The 18,200-nt window shown below is 44.1% G+C and overlaps 1 protein-coding gene across 2 annotated transcripts; it reads left to right on the top strand.

Annotated features, from left to right (window-relative positions):
• Positions 1-7,688: 7,688 nt before the first annotated feature.
• On the top strand, positions 7,689-17,765 carry LOC119270598 (mediator of RNA polymerase II transcription subunit 16-like). Of its 2 annotated transcripts, none has more exons than XM_037552621.1 (16): positions 7,689-8,293; positions 9,078-9,146; positions 9,374-9,462; positions 9,617-9,729; positions 9,902-10,003; positions 10,456-10,540; positions 10,645-11,235; positions 11,483-12,101; positions 12,172-12,251; positions 12,809-12,891; positions 13,839-14,075; positions 14,398-14,575; positions 14,759-15,285; positions 15,966-16,142; positions 16,682-17,065; positions 17,175-17,765. In XM_037552621.1, exons 1-16 carry the CDS (start codon positions 7,872-7,874, stop codon positions 17,313-17,315), a joined length of 3,897 nt encoding a protein of 1,298 aa, XP_037408518.1. In that variant the 5' UTR covers positions 7,689-7,871; the 3' UTR covers positions 17,316-17,765. The 2 variants fall into 2 exon arrangements, with proteins under 2 accessions (XP_037408518.1, XP_037408512.1); XM_037552615.1 differs by having other exon boundaries at positions 7,690-8,293; positions 10,642-11,235.
• Positions 17,766-18,200: the final 435 nt, after the last annotated feature.

The following is an 18,200-nucleotide window of genomic DNA, read 5'->3' as shown; positions in this document are numbered from 1 at the left end:
CCTTCCAGCCCTACTTGGGCCTTTTTCTTCTTCTTCTTTTGTTTTATTTTCTATTCCCTTATTTTCTTCTATGCCTTTCACATAAATTAGGTACTAAATGATTTAAGATAAATGTGATTGTCAATATTAGGGAACATATTGAAAAGGCCCACAAAGTTTGAGGTCAAATGGATTTGTATAAATATATTCGTTTATTTTAGAATGACCAAATTAAATGTTGTGGGACCACTAAAATAATTACCAGGGATAGTCTGGGCACCCAAATGGAGTTTGTGATATTTTTACACTGCTTGTGGATTTTATGACATATTCTGAATATTTTTGTTTCACTATTTGAGGAAATAATAATTTGACTCGCATTTTTACATTTGAATTAGACTTTGATTTTTATAAAGTGGCAACTTGGTTTAGTAAAGCATGATGACATGGCACATTAGCATGTGGTCACTATAGCATGACACTGGGGGTGTTACACCCACGTTCCGCCTTGAGACGACGACGCTTCATCCCGAAAGTCTTGTTCTGATTTTTTAGGGCAAATGACATCATATATGAGAAGATGGGCCTTGGAGGCCTGCCAAGGGCTCCACAGGCTCGGGGGGCATCCCCAGGCTTGTGGCTACCTGGTGGGTCCCCTTCTGGTAATTATTTTGCCAGTATTTTTTATATATTCTAAAATAATACTCCTTAAATTTTCAGGTCATTTGGAGTTGTGCAGAATAGTTATCTCTGTTGCACCCTTTTCCGGTCTAGAATTCCAGCTGCCGGCAATCTCCATCTTCATGTGAAACTTGGAAAACAAGAGAGAAAAGACATAAGAATACTATCATAAAGTGAAATAACAGTCCAAAATGCAATAAATATCAATAGGAAAGCATGATGTAAAATGGACGTATCAGTCAGCACCATCTTGGCGCAGTCGTCTTGCCTTTGGATCTCGTTGGGATCTGTAGTGACCAGACCTCAAACGGTCCAATCTCTGTGCTCCGGTGTCATCCCTGGATCAGTAATGCTGATACTACACAGTACTTGAAGGATTTATAACAGAGTAGCAACCACACACTTATTACATCGAGTGTCTCAAAGAGAACTTATTACAATAAATATGGCTTAAGGCCATCTAATAACGATAACAATGGAAGGCTTGGAAGATAAGTGAGTCCATCAACTCCAACGGCATCACTGAGTATAGAACCACGACCTAAAGGCACCTTAGTCATCGTCTGAAAAGTCTGCAACATTAACGTTGCAGCCCGAAACGGGTCAGCACATGGAATATGCTGGCAATGTAACACATAGAGAGTAATGAAAGATATAGGCTATACTATATGCATATTTGGCTGGTGGAAAGCTCTATGGTTACAGTTTTTGCGTAAAGCAAATTTTTCCCTACTGCAAAGGAATAAATTTTATTTAACTATCATGGTAGTTGTTAAACATTGAGAATGGTTGACAGCATTCTCAATCCCAATTAAGCATCATCATTAAACAAAACCCAACAAAATTAATTTTAGAGTAACATGATGAGATTCACATGATAATCCAGGTACTAGATACTCAAGATGTCCATAACCGGGGACACGGCTAACCATGATTAGTTTATACACTCTCCAAAGGTTTGCACACTTTTCCCCACAAGACTCGATCTCCTCCGTTGGGATTCTCGCACTACATGGTGTTTGAGAAATGGATGACCGAGACATAGTCTTTCAGAAGCGCTCACACCTTACGAACGGGTAAACCGTTACACCTACTTTCCCCTACATCTGATAGTCCACCACTATAAGAGTTCGCATGACTTAGTCAACTATGCTAGAGCCCATAATAGCTTGTGGCTGCACACGGAAGTTTCTAGCATGAATAATCTCATGATCCCTTTGAGCCTGGGTGGCGGTCCAAAAGAAAACAGGCAATCGCTGGAATACCTAGGTGCCTCAATCCACCCAGATGTGTATTTAAGTTGCCACCTTAGATAAACCTTTAATTTAACAATCTCACATATGTCATGGATTTCACTCACCCAATCCTCGTCTACTAGCATAGCATGGCATAATAAGCAAACGTAGAAGTAACTCCCAAATGTTTGATAACAACAGGTAATAGGTACTACCTCAACTACTTCCCAAACCCATAATTTAATTAGATCCTAATCATGCAATGTGTGAGGATTGATCTAATGCAATAAAAACTGGGTAGTAGGAGGTATGATCAAAGTGTTACTTGCCTTGCTGATGATCCGCGAAACCTAGCGATTCGAAGTAGCAAGCGGCGCACTCCGGGTACTCTATCGCAAACAAACAAGCATACAATAAGTACTCATCTAATGCACAGGTAAAACTCAAATAAGAGATCTAACCAGAAAGTTCAACTTAAGAATTCCGGTTGGCAAAAAGAATCAAATCGAACAAAGCAACGAAAGACAAACGACAAAAGAAACAAGCTTCGTTTACTATTCTAGATCTAGGGAAATTTTTACAGTGGCAAAAACTTGTTTGAGTTGGTTAAACGGAAAGAGGGTTTCGAGACGAAACTCCAAGCGCTTGAATCGCCTGATTCCGATAAACGAGCGAAAAGTTATACTAGAACGAAAAACGGATCAGGAATCGCAATCCAAAAAATCGCGGATTTAATCCAAGAAAAAGAAAAACGACGAACAGATTAACGAATGGACATTCGTTAACTGGATCTAAATGATGAACGTGTTCGTTAAAATGAACGAACGAGCGAACGCTCGCTAACTAAATAAACCGGAAAACCATCTATTAAAAAAACGAACTAAAAAAACCGAACAAAATCGACGGAAAACCGATCTGTCTTTAAAAAAAACCGACGGCGGCGAGGTCTACCTCCGGTGACTCAGGCGAACGGCGGCGGCGGCATCAGCGGGGCGGCGGGTGGCGGCACGGCGGGCGGCGGCGGCGCGGTGGCGGCGGGGCGGCGCGGGTGGCGCGGCGGCGGCGACGGCGCTAGGGTTAGGGTTTGGGGCGGGGCGCTGCTTGGGCTGTCGGGCCTCGGGCGGCGGCTATTTAAAGGCCCGGCCAGGCGGAGTCCTGGCCGGTTACGGTCCAGGGTCGGTTCAGGCTTTTTTTAATAAATAATTACGCTCAGAAAAAACAAAAGGAATACTAAACGGACTCCAAAAATCCCGAAATGAAATTTCCCCGGCTTCTAAAATCAAGCCGCACAGGATGAATATTTATTTGGGGTCTAAATGCAATTTTGAAAAACGCACATTTTTCCTAAATTCAAATAAAATAGCAAATAAAACCCAAATAAAATCTTATTTGATTTTATTATTAAATCCTCAATATTTATTTATTTTGGGAAAATCATTTTATTCCCTCTTGCATATTTTTGTAATAGAAATAATTGAAGATAAAATAAATAAAATCAAATAATCCTATTTTTATAATTTAAGAAAACTTGAATATGAAAATAACGAAATCCCCAACTCTCTCCGAGAGTCCTTGAGTTGCGTAGAATTTCTAGGATCAACCCAAAATGAAATAAAATATGATATGCAATGATGATCTAATGTACAACATTCCAAATTGAAAATTTGGGATGTTACAGGATCGTAGCCTTAGGCTTGGCCCTTGGGATGGAAGGCCTGGCCACGACCCTCATAGATGACGTTCTCCATGAACGCGTTGTAGTCGGGGTCGTCGGCCGCCGGCGTCGTGTTTGGCATTTTGTCTAACATGTTGCGGCCTCCAGGAAAGTTTGCCATAGGAATTGATCGCGACTGCTTCCTTTGCATCCTGGCAGTCTACTGGCCAACGCAACTATACCTAGACGTGACGTTGAGGTTGATGATGGCCGTGGGGCCGGGAGTGGCCGACGCGATCACGCTACTGTCCGGCGACGTGGAGAACCGGGTCGGAGCATGCTGCCGTGCCAGATGAAAATGGGGCGTCTCTGGTGTCATGGAGGAGCTTGAGGACTGGTACTGCGGAGGACGAACGACCAACGAGCCTGTGCTCGCCGCAACCATGGTGGTGGCGGAGAGAATGGCCAGCACAGGTCGACACAACTCTAGCATGAGAAGGACGTGCGTCGTTGTTGCTTGCGTGGCCTTTGCGACGATGGCCTCGTTGTCCTCAGCGGTGGCCTTGTGCTGCGCGGTCACAACCTCGAGGGCGAAATCGGCAACGCCCTTCTTCTCCACCTGAACGGACCGTCGGGCCCTTCTCTTGTCCGATTCTATGTCGAATCGCGTGATCTCCGTCGGCATGAGCTCCGACCGCTATTTCTTCTTCTTCTTCATTGCGGGACGGGCGTCGGTGCCAACCGGGTCGCCGGCTGCGGGTTTCTTCTAGGCGCCGGCCATGGAGGAGGGACGAGAGGGGTTTTGGAAATAAGGGAGAAAATGGGAGTGTTGTGTCGCCGACAGGCGGGCCACGGGAGGACAAGGGCACGCGTCCCGCCCATCCGCGTGCTGTCCGTTTCGACACAATTTGGACCAGAAATGGACCAGCGACCAACAAAAAATGGACATTTGTCCGTTTATTACTCATGCACGTTGGGTCGTGATTTGTGTGCGTGGGTTGGCCTAAGGGTTCGAAAAGTCCGTGTTTTCCTTGTAGAACCAGGATCACAGAGCCAAAACCAATATACCAGTCCCCTCCCCCTGCATTCCCTAGGGTATAGTTCTGAAGTGCCGATCGGTTTAGGTGTTTGGGTCGGAAATGGGTCCTTTGGTTGGGTCACAATTTTCTGTCCGGGTACCGACGGTATGGGTCGGGTTATAGATGCTGTGAAGCCAAGTGCGAAGCCCACATAGTGTTTGGTTTGGGGGAAATAGAGATGGGGAATGAGAGTTGAGGGGTAAGGAGATTAAAAGTCCACTTCTTGATTAGAGGGAATGAGAGTTTAAGTGAAAAGGGGGCTAGGAGTTGAGGAAGCCAATTCCCACCGATTTCTTCTCAGGGATACCTGTTAATTCATGAGCAGAGTTCTATCTCATGCCAATTCCCATCATATGCCAAACAAGGGAATGAAAATAAAAATCTATTTTCATGTCTAATCCTATCATAAACATCCTTGTGCAAACTTCCATTCTCTTAGAGCATCTCCAGCCGTTGCCCCCCCCCCCCAGGAGGCATAAAAATCGCCCCCTTGGGGTGAGCCGGCAATAGAATCGGCGCCGGGAGCGATTGGGCGTCCAGTCGTCGCCCCCACGCGCCGAGATTGGCCCAGTTTTTGGCCCACTTTCGGCGAATAGAAGGCCCCATATGGACAAAATCGGTCCATATTCGGCGTGGTTCGCTGTGGCTCGGCGTTCAATTATGAACATAAATATTTTTTTATTACATAGCTCATCACAAAAAATCAAATAGTTCAACAAAATAGTGCAACAACAAATAGTTCAATACAAATTATATTGTTCAACAAATAAAAACTCATATTTCATCACACGTCGAGCCCGGTGTCGCCCTTGAGCCTCCAAAGGTGCTCCACCAGATCCTGCTGCAGTTGATGATGCACCTGTGGGTCTCGGATCTCCTAACGCATACTGAGATAGGTAGTCCAGGTTGCCGATAGCTGGTGATCAACTTCGGCTAGAGGACCCTGCCTGTAGTATGGTTCAGTGTCAAACACTGGCTCTTCCTACTCGCTCTCAATGATCATGTTGTGCAAGATGACACGACAAAGTCATGATCTCCCACATTTGATCTTTCGACCAGGTCTGAGCAGGGTAGTGGACAACAACAAATCGAGATTGGAGCACACCAAAAGCCCGCTCGACATCCTTCCTGCAAGCCTCTTGACACTTGGCAAAGTAGGACTTCTTGCCTCCTGTCATAGCGTTTGAGATAGTCTTCACAAATGTAGACCATCTCGGATAGATGCCATCAGCTAGGTAGTACCCCTTGTTGTAGTGCCACCTATTGACCTCGAAGTTCACCGGAGGAGAATGACCTTCAACAAGCTTGGCAAAGACAGGGGAGCACTGCAGCACATTGATGTCATTGTGAGTTCCTGGCATACCAAAGAAGGAGTGCCAAATCCAGAGGTCTTGTGTGGCCACCGCCTCAAGTACCACACCGCAACCGCCTTTGGCGCCTTTGTACATCCCCTGCCAAGCAAATGGGTAGTTCTTCCATTTCCAATGCATGCAGTCGATGCTTTCAAGCATCCCAGGAAATCCTCTTGATGCATTCTGTGCTAGGATCCGAGCAGTGTCTTCCGCATTGGGGGTTCGCAAGTATTCGGTCCAAATACTGCCACCACTGCCCGACAGAACTTGTAGAAACACTCAATGTTGGTGGACTCGACCATGCGCCCATAGCCATCGAGTGAATCACCGTGAGCTCCGTATGCAAGCATCCTCATCGCTGTCGTGCACTTCCGGATCGAGGTGAATCCAAGTTTGCCGGTGCAATCCTTCTTGCACTTGAAGTAGCTGTCGAACTCCCGGATGGCGCCGAAATGTGTTGTCGCCGTGCAGTGGAGCGTCGGCAAAGTAGTCAGAGTAGAGCATGCAATAGCCTTCGAGACGATGTCGGTTCCTTGCTTTCACCCGCCCCGGTGCCGAGCCACCTCGCCGCGGCTTTTCATTGCTCGCCAGCAGCTGGGCGAGGGCGGCGAGCACCATGAGATGCTCTTCCTCCTGGACGTCGGCCTCGACTTCCTCCTCCAGCAGCGCGGCGAGCACTTCCTCGTCATCCGAGTCCATCTCGTCGAGGTAGGCAAATTGCCGAACACCTAGCGCGCCGGTGGGCGTGTACCCGCCGCTAAACTACCCCTCCGCGGCCGGAAATGGCGGCCGAAAACGCCCAGCTGCTGGTGGAGGGGCTGCCTCGGCGAACCTCTGCTATTTTTTCGGCGGGGATTGGTTATCTAGTGATGAAGGGCGGCGGGCGGCGCCGGGATACAGCTAGTGGCAGCCGAGGACGCGAGGGGGGGAGGCGAGTCGGGGAAGAAAGACTTACTTTTCAGCTGACGGGGTGGGCCAGCCGTGCTTTTCTCTTGCGCCAGAGCCCCGGATCGCCCCTAGCGCGCCGGGTTCGGCCTGTGAGCGCCGGGCCCAAAAACGAACCGAACCGACGCTTTTTGATATCCTGGGCATGACTGGGGCTTTTTCTTTAACGCCGATGCAAAAAAATGACCTGAGGGAGCATGTTGGGGCCCCTCTTAGGCTGTGTTTGATAGCAAAGGGTGAAATAAACCGAAGTATCCAAAACTGCAATATTTTTGGTTGTAGGTATGAGATATCATGGTTTTATCAAAACACAGTATTTTAGAGTATTCACAATACATAGAACCTGTTTGGTTGTTGCTACACAACGCTGTAAATTTTGGTGCCTAACCATTGCGTTCAAATACTTCAACAGCTACCTAGTCGTTGCATTAGCAGTGCAAGCACGCGCAGCTAGCCGGCCGTTTGAATTCTGTTGGTTTTTTTTTTAGCTAGCTAGCTGACTATCCATTACCATCTTGCGTTCATAACAACCGAAACTACCCTTTTAGAGGCAGCCAAATAACCCTTTGTAAATAAAACTACAGTAATATAAAAAAACTGTAGTATTCTGAGAATACTTAGAAAAAACTTTTGTTATCAAACGGGGCCTTAGAGTGTTTACCAAACTGCCTGTGCGAGTCAGCGTTTTCCTCGCAGACTCCGCGATCGCAGAGCCAAACCAATATAGCCGTCCCGTCCCCTCCCCCCGCATCTCTCCCTTCCCCCCTCCAGCTCCTCCTCCACCCACCTGAAAGCGACGCCGGCGCACAGAGCACACCGAACTCCCCTCCTCGCCTCGTCCTCTCGCCACCCGGCTTCCCCAGCGACAGCGACGGCCGGTCGCTTCAAATGACCTAAGCACCCCCGCGCTCGCGCCCCCCCTTTTCCTCCCCTTCCCTCCGTCCTTATGACCTCTTCGTCCCCCGCCCCAAACCCTAACCCCGTCCCCACACCGCCCCCAAACCCCGCAGCCAACGCCGCTCCCGCGAGCGGAAACGCGGTCGCAGCGTCGTCGCCGCCGCACAAGGAGCAGCAGCAGCAGAGCCAGGACGGGGTCGTCGCTGGTGGCGGAGCGGGGGTGGATGGTGGGGCCGGGGGCGGTGGCGAGGCGGTGGAGGCGGGTGTAGCGGGCGACGCGATGGAGGTTGACGGCGGAGCTGGTGGAGGCGGAGGCGGAGCTGGGGATGTGGAGGGCGGAGGTGGCAGTGGAGCGGCCGGAGGAGCGCAGCTGGCCTCGTCACCGGCGACCGTGTTCCGGATCCGCCTCAAGCAGCCCCCTGCAAGCCTCAAGTACAAGATGCGCGTGCCCGAGCTGTGCAGGAACTTCAGGTGTGGCCGCTTGAGTCGCTCACTGCCTCCTTGAACCTGCGTCATTCTCTGATGAACTTAAAAGCTACTACCATTATCTTTGTTTTAATTTCGTGACAAGGGAAAACGTGTAGCTGTGTTCATTGCAGAGACAATAGGTCATGAATTGAGTTGGCTTCCTGTGGCCTCCTAAAATGCTATGATCCCCTTTCGAAAAAGGGCTAAACACTGTTTACAGACTTACAGTTGACAATTTTAGTGAGGTCAATCGCTCTTCCCAAGCCAGAGAAAATTCGGTAAAAATGATGAAAACCATTTCAGGAAATCCACGAATGTATCTGGATGATCCATGAACAGATCTCGTGATATTCTACTGGATGTTCTATAGCTAGTCATCCTGAAATTGCTAGGTGGTGATACCACCACACTATGGTGGAAGTGGAATGCTAAGCTGAATTTGGTAATCTTTTGTGGAGTGTCTTTCTTGTTGGAGTGCACATTTATTCCCATGTCTTGGTAATAACTTCCGTAGACAGTCGGTATGCTAAACCTTTACAATTCTGCACGGTCCTTCATGGTTTCAGGAACAATTGGTGTGATCTTTAATTGGTTTGACCTGAAATGTGGATTAGCATATACCAGCTTTAAGTTTCATATTTTTAAAGCTCTAGTTCCATGCATATTTTCCTTGTTGACATATCTGTCTAAATCTGCTAGGATAGTGCGCCTAGTCCAATTTGCCACACGGTTAACTGAAACTTGTAAATTATATCTTTTCCCTGTCTTGGTGGTCTTTCAATTGCAGCGCTGTTGCTTGGTGTGGGAAACTGAACGCAATTGCATGTGCATCAGAGACTTGTGCGCGGATTCCAAGGTCAGATATTCCTCTATCCGTTCCCTGAAGTTTACTTTGTTCCTCACTTGTTACCGCACTGGAATTTCATTTTCAGACAAAGGAATTTTAGGTGGCAGCATTAATAGTGCCATTTTACTCTAGAGGCACTTCACAAATTATTTAATTATTTCAGTGAATTGTTCATTTGCCTTTTTTTTTGTTAGAGGTATTCTTTCCCACAAAGTAATGTACTGGATTTTTTGCAGCTCTAATTCAAGTCCACCATTTTGGATTCCTATACACATTCTGAATCCAGAGAGACCAACAGAATGTTCTGTTTTCAATGTTAGAGCAGGTAAACATCTATTCATCAGTTACTCAAAATATTCCTGTATCCTCCATACATGCTGTAATTTGATTATTTTTGTTTGTGAAATGCTGTCCTCAACCAAAGAAGACTAGCTTCCTGTCTCATTGTGTTTCACTGTAGTTACATTCTTAATTGGCAGATTCTCCACGAGACTTTGTTCAGTTCATTGAATGGTCTCCTACGTCATGCCCACGTTCATTATTAGTGGCAAATTTTCATGGGAGGATTACTATATGGACACAACCAACTAAGGTATGCAATTCTCTTGATCGAAGTCCAGATCACATAATAATGTTCTTTTCTGGGGAGGGTGTAGTGCTATTTAATTCAACTTTTCCATTGTAAAATAGTCAGGGATTTGTTTATCTTCATACATTTGATGGCATTTAAATAATTTGATTAGTTTCTTTTTGAAATGGTGAAGGGTCCTGTTAATCTTGTACGTGACTCCAGCTCCTGGCAGTGTGAACATGAATGGCGTCAAGATCTCTCTGTGGTTACCAAATGGCTATCTGGAATTTCTCCGGTATGTCGTTAATGTATACCTATATTCTCCCTGCATGATAATGTTGTGTTGTACTGCATTATGATTGAAACAACACTTTATCTACGTAGCATGCTGTTCAAGGACCCGATTTCCTGGTGCAGCTGTAGTCTTGAGACTTCTATGCCTCATTTAACATCCATTTTTTCTTGTGAACCATACGAGATGTGATCCCACCTAGCTCTTGATAATACCTTAGTAAGGATACTACAGGAGTGAATCTGAAACTATTGTAAGATTGTACTAGTAGACATTTAATTCAAAAGTAGTTGCGAGTTGTAATTATAGGTCCAGCTTGCTGATGCACCACATTGTATGTTTCTGTTAGTGTTTTTGTTTTCTTTTGTAATTGTACTGCATATGTGTTTGATTACCTATTTATTCCAGCACAATTACTAGCTGCGGCTAAATTTTTATTTGCCTTGGTTCTACAGTATAGATGGCTTCCTGCAAACTCCAGCACTTCGAACTTAAAAACCTTTGAGGAAAAATTCCTTACGCAGCACCCTCAGAATTCAGGTTGGTGAGCCAAATGTTTAACTGAGCAGATGATACGTTTTTGGGGGAGACTTCCTTCAGACTCGTTTTATTTGATTCTGACATAATCTTGTTTACTGCAGCAGGATGGCCAAATGTGCTATGCGTTTGTTCTGTATTTTCATCAGGGTCTGTTCAGCTTCACTGGTCACAGTGGCCTCCTCAAAACTCAGCACAACCTAGATGGTTCTCTACCAGCAAAGGGCTTCTTGGGGCAGGCCCCAGCGGCATAATGGCTGCTGATGCCATTATTACCGAGTCTGGAGCTTTACATGTTGCTGGTGTTCCCCTTGTTAATCCATCTACTGTAGTGGTTTGGGAGGTGATGCCAGGTCTTGGTAATGGCATTCAGGCAACTGCGAAGATAAATGCAACAAGCCCTCTTCCTCCATCTCTGAACCCCCCTTCCTGGTCTGGTTTTGCTCCATTAGCAGCTTATCTCTTTTCTTTGCAAGACTACCTTGTGTCTGAGGCTGCACAAACAAGAAAACAAATAGATAATGAGATCACTGAAGCCGCATCGATCCATTGTTGTCCGGTTTCCAATTTTTCAGCTTATGTCAGTCCTGAAGCTGCTGCCCAGTCAGCAACTACTACAACATGGGGATCTGGGGTTACTTCAGTTGCTTTTGATCCCACTCGAGGAGGAGGAGTAATTACAGTTGTAATAGTTGAAGGTGTGTATACTTCTTAACAGCGGAAATCAATTATTATGAAGCTATGTAGTCACAATGATAGTTGTAACTTGTTCTGTTGCATTGCATGAATCTCATTGTAATCATGTACTCCTGTCCTTCCTAAAATTCTCCATGTCCTCATTTTTCGGTTCAGTTATGATATTTCTAACCTCAAATATTATCAGGTGAATTGGTTGCTCTTAGCTTTTATTTGTTTCTTCTACTGACAACCATTCACTAATTGCAGGGCAGTATATGTCTCCTTATGACCCTGATGAAGGACCTTCCATCACTGGCTGGAGAGTCCAATGCTGGGAATCTTCGCTTCAACCTGTTGTTCTTCACCCAATATTTGGAAGCCCCTCTAGCTTTGGTGGGCAGCCTCCAATGCAAACTGTTTGGTCCACTAGAGTTAACAAGAGCATTGCACCAACAGAGGACCTTAAAAACCCTCAAGCGTATGTTCCAATGCCAACAACTTCAGATGAACGGAGCTCTTCTGAGTGCAGTGTTGACAGGGCAAACAGACTTAGTTTTGACCCTTATGATCTTCCAAATGATGTAAGACAGCTGGCTCAAATAGTTTATTCTGCACATGGTGGTGAAGTTGCTGTTGCCTTCCTGCGCGGAGGGGTGCACATTTTCTCGGGCCCAAATTTTGATCAGGTTGACAGCTATCATGTCAACGTTGGCTCATCAATTGCTCCACCAGCCTTCTCCTCTAGCAGTTGTTGCTTGGCATCAGTATGGCATGACACACTCAAAGATCGAACCATACTAAAGATAATACGAGTGCTTCCTCCTGCAATTCTTAATGTTCAGACAAAGGTCAGCTCAGCTGTTTGGGAACGGGCAATAGCAGATAGGTATGCAACACAGTTAATACAAGCTGATTGAACTGATTTATTTGATCTCACAGTTGCGTTTTGTTGGCAGATTTTGGTGGAGCTTGATGGCTGGTGTGGATTGGTGGGATGCTGTCGGTTGCACACAGAGTGCTGCTGAAGATGGTATTGGTGAGTACTAAGTTTGTAGTTTGTCAAGTTCGATTTGTTTGAGTTGCCCTTGCAATTTGATGGGAAGTTGATCCTTTGTGTACTGTACAATTTCCACAACTCGCGTTTCGGGTTCCTGCAAGTCTCTTTACTTCATGGGGGGCAAATCATTTTGTTTGGATGTTTAGGGCTTAACTGAATGAAATTTGATGTTTATGATTTGAAAAAGTACCTGGTGACATTGTTTTAAATTTAAACGGCCTATAATGGGATGACGTTCATGCTTCGTCTTAATAACCCACTTCTTATCTGAAATGGGGCAAATGGCTTGGGAGTAACAGCTTGGAACTGTGCACTGTGCATCCGCCTTATCTTGAAATGTGTTTTTGCCTATGTTCCTTTTTCTAGATTCCTTGATGTATTAAAATGATTTTCTGCTGTGACCCGAGACAGAATTTCTTAAGCAAATGGACGTCTCTGTTTTTAGTATATACTACTATTTGCTACAATATGGTTGGCAGCAGATGCAACATTTATGCTCCTCAGCGAAAAACTAAAATCGTTTCTCTTCATTTCAGTCTCACTTAACAGTGTGATAGCTCTGCTGGATACGGACTTCCATTGTCTTCCAACAATGCAACAGAGGCAGCAACACTGTCCTGTAAGTGGTGGTGTTGTAGTTTGCTATGCACAGTTTGTAGCACTGGCCTTCAATTACTCATTATTTATAATCAACTTGCTTACTTATGGAGTATGTAATAGATGTGTCACATTATCTTCTTGCATTCTTTAGATAGTGCATTCATCAATTAGCATGATGGTTCTTCTACCACTTTTTACCCTTGCAATTACGAAGGAGATGCATACACTCCCTTCACTCTTTTTTTATACTAGTCTCGTGACTTGCAAATTTACTGGCACTACTTTGAGTTGTGGTGAGATTACTTGAAACACATGCAAGGCATCCACATCATCGAGCGCACACAACCAATCCACTTTCCACTTTCCACTTTCCACCACATCATCAAGCGTGCATACAACCATTCCATTTTCCACTTCTGCCACATGCAAACTCTCCCCATTATTATTTTCATCTTTTGAACAAGAAATAATTTAACTTGAATGTCACAAGGCAATATAACATGCATTCATCCTCCAATTACCTCTTAAGTTTTCTACCATCATATGGTGGGAATGTTGTGCGGCATTATTTTCATATGTTTCAATTTTATTTTCAATAATGCCGATGCTATAATTTTCCGCAGCAACGTGCGAGGCGTTATCTAGTTACTGAAATAACTGAATATTTCAGTAATAATAATCTTTTTTGTATATCTCCAAATCTCCAGTGCAATATACTAACAGAATCCTTGAGAATGGTCACATGCCAAACACCTGTACTTTGTAGATGTTTGGACGGATAGGTTATTTAGTGATTAGAGGTAATTTATATGCATAAGCATCTGATAGACATCGGTGCATTATCAAGCAGCTATGCTAAAGATAGTACCTTATATGTTGTACATGGCAAGAAAAGTGGTTTCCTTGGCAGTATGGATTAATCTATTACTTTCTAACACCTGCGATTGATTGATTTGCTGCATGCAGAACCTTGATAGGATAAAGTGTAGGTTGTTGGAAGGAACTAATGCTCAAGACGTAAGAGCACTTGTGTTGGACATGCAAGCAAGATTGCTTCTGGATATGCTAGGCAAGGGAATAGAGTCTGCGCTGATAAATCCATCAACCCTGCTACCTGAACCCTGGCAAGCTTCTAGTGAATTGTTGTCTAACATTGAGCCTGACAAAATGACGGTTGACCCGGCTCTACTTCCAAGCATCCAGGTCTACTTTACTTCCTGTGCTTTTCATTTCGTTGTCATAAATATTGACTTATTACCATCCATTGTTTTTATTTTTATTGACATGTGCTTTGGGAGCATTGGTACTTCGGGTATTTTTATTAACACTTGTACGTAGGTGGTATTAAATTTCTTTCATCATGAGCATTGCTTTCCCTAGGTTAGGTGAAATCATGCCCAACTCACCAACTGCCGCTTATGCTCCAACTAGATTACGTTATTACACATTCAGCATAAGCTGCACGCGTAGAAACTTACATGTTGTTAATCCGTGGATGTACTTATTTTTTAGCACTGGAATGCAGGGTTATGTTGACGCTGTTCTAGATTTAGCATCACATTTCATCACACGCTTGCGGCGTTATGCAAGCTTCTGCCGGACTTTGGCTAGTCATGCTGTAGGAGCATCTTCTAGTTCAGGCAATTCAAGGAATATGGTTACTAGTCCAACCAACAATTCTCCGTCGCCGTCAAATAATCAAGGTTAATTTTTTATTCCTTCTATTTTATTAAAATTTCAGCGTTTCTGTAGTTTGTGCAGAACAGAAACACCTTGAAATGTTCTGTTTGTCATTTCATGTTCTACAAATGACCGAGTTGCTTTTATATTTTCTGATTTAGCATTGCTTCTTAGCATTTGATACTCCTGTCTCCTGCAATTTACAGGTAATCAAGGTGGAGTAGCATCTGCGACAGGGAGCTCACAAATGCAGGAGTGGGTCCAAGGTGCCATTGCTAAGATTAGTAACAATGCTGATGGCGCTGCCAATGCCGCACCAAATCCAGTTAGTGGGAGGTCATCATTTATTCCTATAAGCATCAACACAGGGACTTTTCCCGGGACACCTGCTGTCAGGCTTATTGGAGACTGCCATTTCCTTCATAGATTATGCCAGTTGCTGCTATTTTGTTTGCTTTTTCGGAGGAGGCAATCACCAAGATTACTCGCAAATGCACAAAAAAATCCTGATTCTGCCATGCAGAAAATACAGCAATTGATGAACAGTAAGATAGAGGACAGTAGTTCTGCTATTTCTGCTGTAAGATCTGGTCTAGGGGCTGCCAAAGTGGAAGATGGTGCAGCTACACGTGGACAGTTGGTTCTTGGAGCAAAGGGTCTTGAAGAAAATCCAATGGGCAAATCTGTTAGAATTGGTTCTGGCAATGCTGGCCAGGGCTACACGTCGGATGAGGTAACAGCAGTAATTTATTGCCATGAGTTTCTTTTGTTAAATCACTGTAGCACGTATTGTTTTAAGAGAAGCACTGAAATTGCGTTGTCCATTAACCATTTTACACTTCTCAGGGACTAACAATATGAACGAAGTAAAAAAGTCACATATGTTGGAGAGAGAGGGGATAATGCCCACATTTCAGCTTACGTCAGCTGTCAAAGTTAAATCACGCACTAAACAGGCTTAAAATTATTATTTTTATCTGATCATATTGACAGATAACAATTATAAGTTACTGAAAATGTTACTGCACCTGCATTTGAACATTCTTCTCTAGTCCCTGTAGTTTCTTGACCAAAGCATCTGTATAAGAGCCATTACATGGTGTATTATATCTGTATGTTATCTGGAAACTGTGAGTCAGCTAGCTTGTTCAGAGCCACTGTAAGACTGATTACTTGGATAGTTTACTTTGTTGTATTAATCTACCCAGTTGATTACTGCAGTTTTACTAACTGTGTATTTCTGCAAGACTGTAAGATTTGATTGGATAGTTTATCGATGATACACTGCAGTTTCACTAGTTACTTGGACTCGGGATTTTCTACATGCTTCTACTGGAGTTTCACTAATTATTTGAACTCATGAAATGCTTGATTGCATATCTGACAAGTACATAATTTGTTGCGTTGTTGCAGGTGAAGGTTCTATTTCTCATATTGGTTGACCTTTGTCGAAGGACATCAGGCTTGCAACACCCATTGCCTGTTTCTCAGGTTGGTACTAGCAACATAATTATAAGGCTGCACTTCATCGACGGCACTTACACTGTGCTCCCTGAGGTAGTGGAAGCATCTCTTGGTCCCCATATGCAGGTACAACATAGTTTCTCAATGAACCTTCGTCTGTTTAAGAATTTATGTATATGTGTGAGTGTCCAACATTTGAATAATAATATGTGACAATAATAATGGTATATTGTCTGGGAGAAAAAGAGATTGTAGTATTCTATCTTCTCTGCTACTTATACTTGCCAAAGTTAATGGTGGATTGAGTCCCTAAAAGAATATTACTATATTCCCTAAAAGAATAATCAGCGACAATTAAAATGGATCGGAGGGAGTACAGCTTTGTACTAAATCAGCGACATTTTATATGGATGGGAGGGAGTACTGTTTTTTAGTGGCTCGGGTGATTCTGGTACTTACAATATACAACCTCAGTAAACAAGTGCCAAAGATAATAAAAACCAAGTGAAACAGTGTTAACATACTATGGGGGTGGGGCAGGAGCATGTGGGTGGTTGTAACTCGTTAGATGTTCAGAGGCTCACAGCTATTATTTATGGGTCTCATTTCCAACTAAGTGTGTGGAGAGGTGTATGCATTGTATTTCATTTTGTATTTTTATGCAGAATATGCCGCGTCCACGGGGAGCTGATGCTGCTGGTCTTTTACTTCGAGAATTGGAACTGCAACCTCCTTCTGAAGAATGGCATAGGCGCAACATGTTTGGAGGACCCTGGTCAGAACCAGATGATCTCGGTCCATTGGATAATATGCCACATCTGAAAATAGGTGGTCATATCAACCCTCACTTGTCTGACATGGAAGAGGAGGGTAAAACTAACTTTGGGATTCAAAGTCTTTGGCCAAGAAAGCGCCGGTTGTCTGAAAGAGATGCAGCATTTGGTCTGAAAACATCTGTAGGTCTTGGAGCTTATCTTGGCGTGATGGGGTCTCGACGAGATGTCATCACAGCCGTGTGGAAAACAGGACTTGATGGTGAATGGTATAAGGTGAGTATGCTTAGATTCGCTTCGCGATCTAGTCTCATTCTTGTTTTTTTTTTACTAGATTTTATCAGTGTATTCTATCCAGTTTTGTGTCTAATCCTCTCTTCTGCAGTGCATACGATGTTTGCGGCAAACTTGTGCATTTGCACAACCTGGTGCCCCAAACATGGCAAATGAACGGGAGGCGTGGTGGATCAGCCGGTGGACCCAAGCATGTCCAATGTGTGGTGGGTCATGGGTGAAAGTTGTGTGATCGCTGTCTTCCGTGACTTCTCCAGTGACTACTTCACCATGCTGATTCGTCTATAGTAGTTGCCGCTTGGCCAAATCTGAACGAGCATTGTTGGATCCCATGTTGGATAATTTTGTACCCAACAATTAGATCATTGGTCTCATGCCCCAGCGCTGTGGTTTACCTCCAGAGATCAAAAGCTTAAAGCAGATACTGAGACTTGGCTCTAACGGCTATGTAAAAGTATAGTAATATTAGGGGAGATGGCAATGTTTGTATTCTGCGTTTCTTATGTGTATAAATGTATCACAATGTTCAAAGGAAGCTGTTAGATACACATATTGCTAGTGCTGGATGTAGCTAAATTGCTAGGGGAGTTCGACTGTTTTGATAAAAAAAAACTGCAATCTTATGTAAATTTATGTGAATGTTATGTTATGTTAGATGAGACGGAAGCTGCAGTTGTCACTACCCAGTTCCTTGGCATCGTATGTTCTTGGGGCAAACTCTTGGGGCTTTGATTTGATGGAATTTTGAAGTATTGGAAACCTTAGGAATTTTTCATACGCTGGTCGTTTCGATTCGCATGGTTGAATTCTATTAAGAATTTTTTCTAAGCATTCGTTTGTATTACATTCCATATGAATTTTAGCACCCACTCAAACCTCTTAAAAAGAATCATTTGTTTTTCCTATTTTGCAGGCAAACCAAGTTAATGTATTGGTATAGGATTCAAAAGAACATGACATTGCAACCTATGTTTTCTTCTTCTTTTTTGTTCTGAAATCCTATGAATCAAAGAGGCCCTTGATTTTACGGTGGTGTTATGCTTTGTTTCCCGATTTCTTTTGCTGATGTGATCGTGCTGTTCGTCCTGTTAGGTTCGAAGTTCACAATTTTCTCAGC

The sequence above is a fragment of the Triticum dicoccoides genome, chromosome 1A, assembly GCF_002162155.2.
Source record: "Triticum dicoccoides isolate Atlit2015 ecotype Zavitan chromosome 1A, WEW_v2.0, whole genome shotgun sequence".
Lineage (NCBI taxonomy): Eukaryota > Viridiplantae > Streptophyta > Magnoliopsida > Poales > Poaceae > Triticum > Triticum dicoccoides.
Note: the sequence above shows the minus strand (reverse complement) of the source record. Positions and strands in the feature narration are given on the sequence as shown.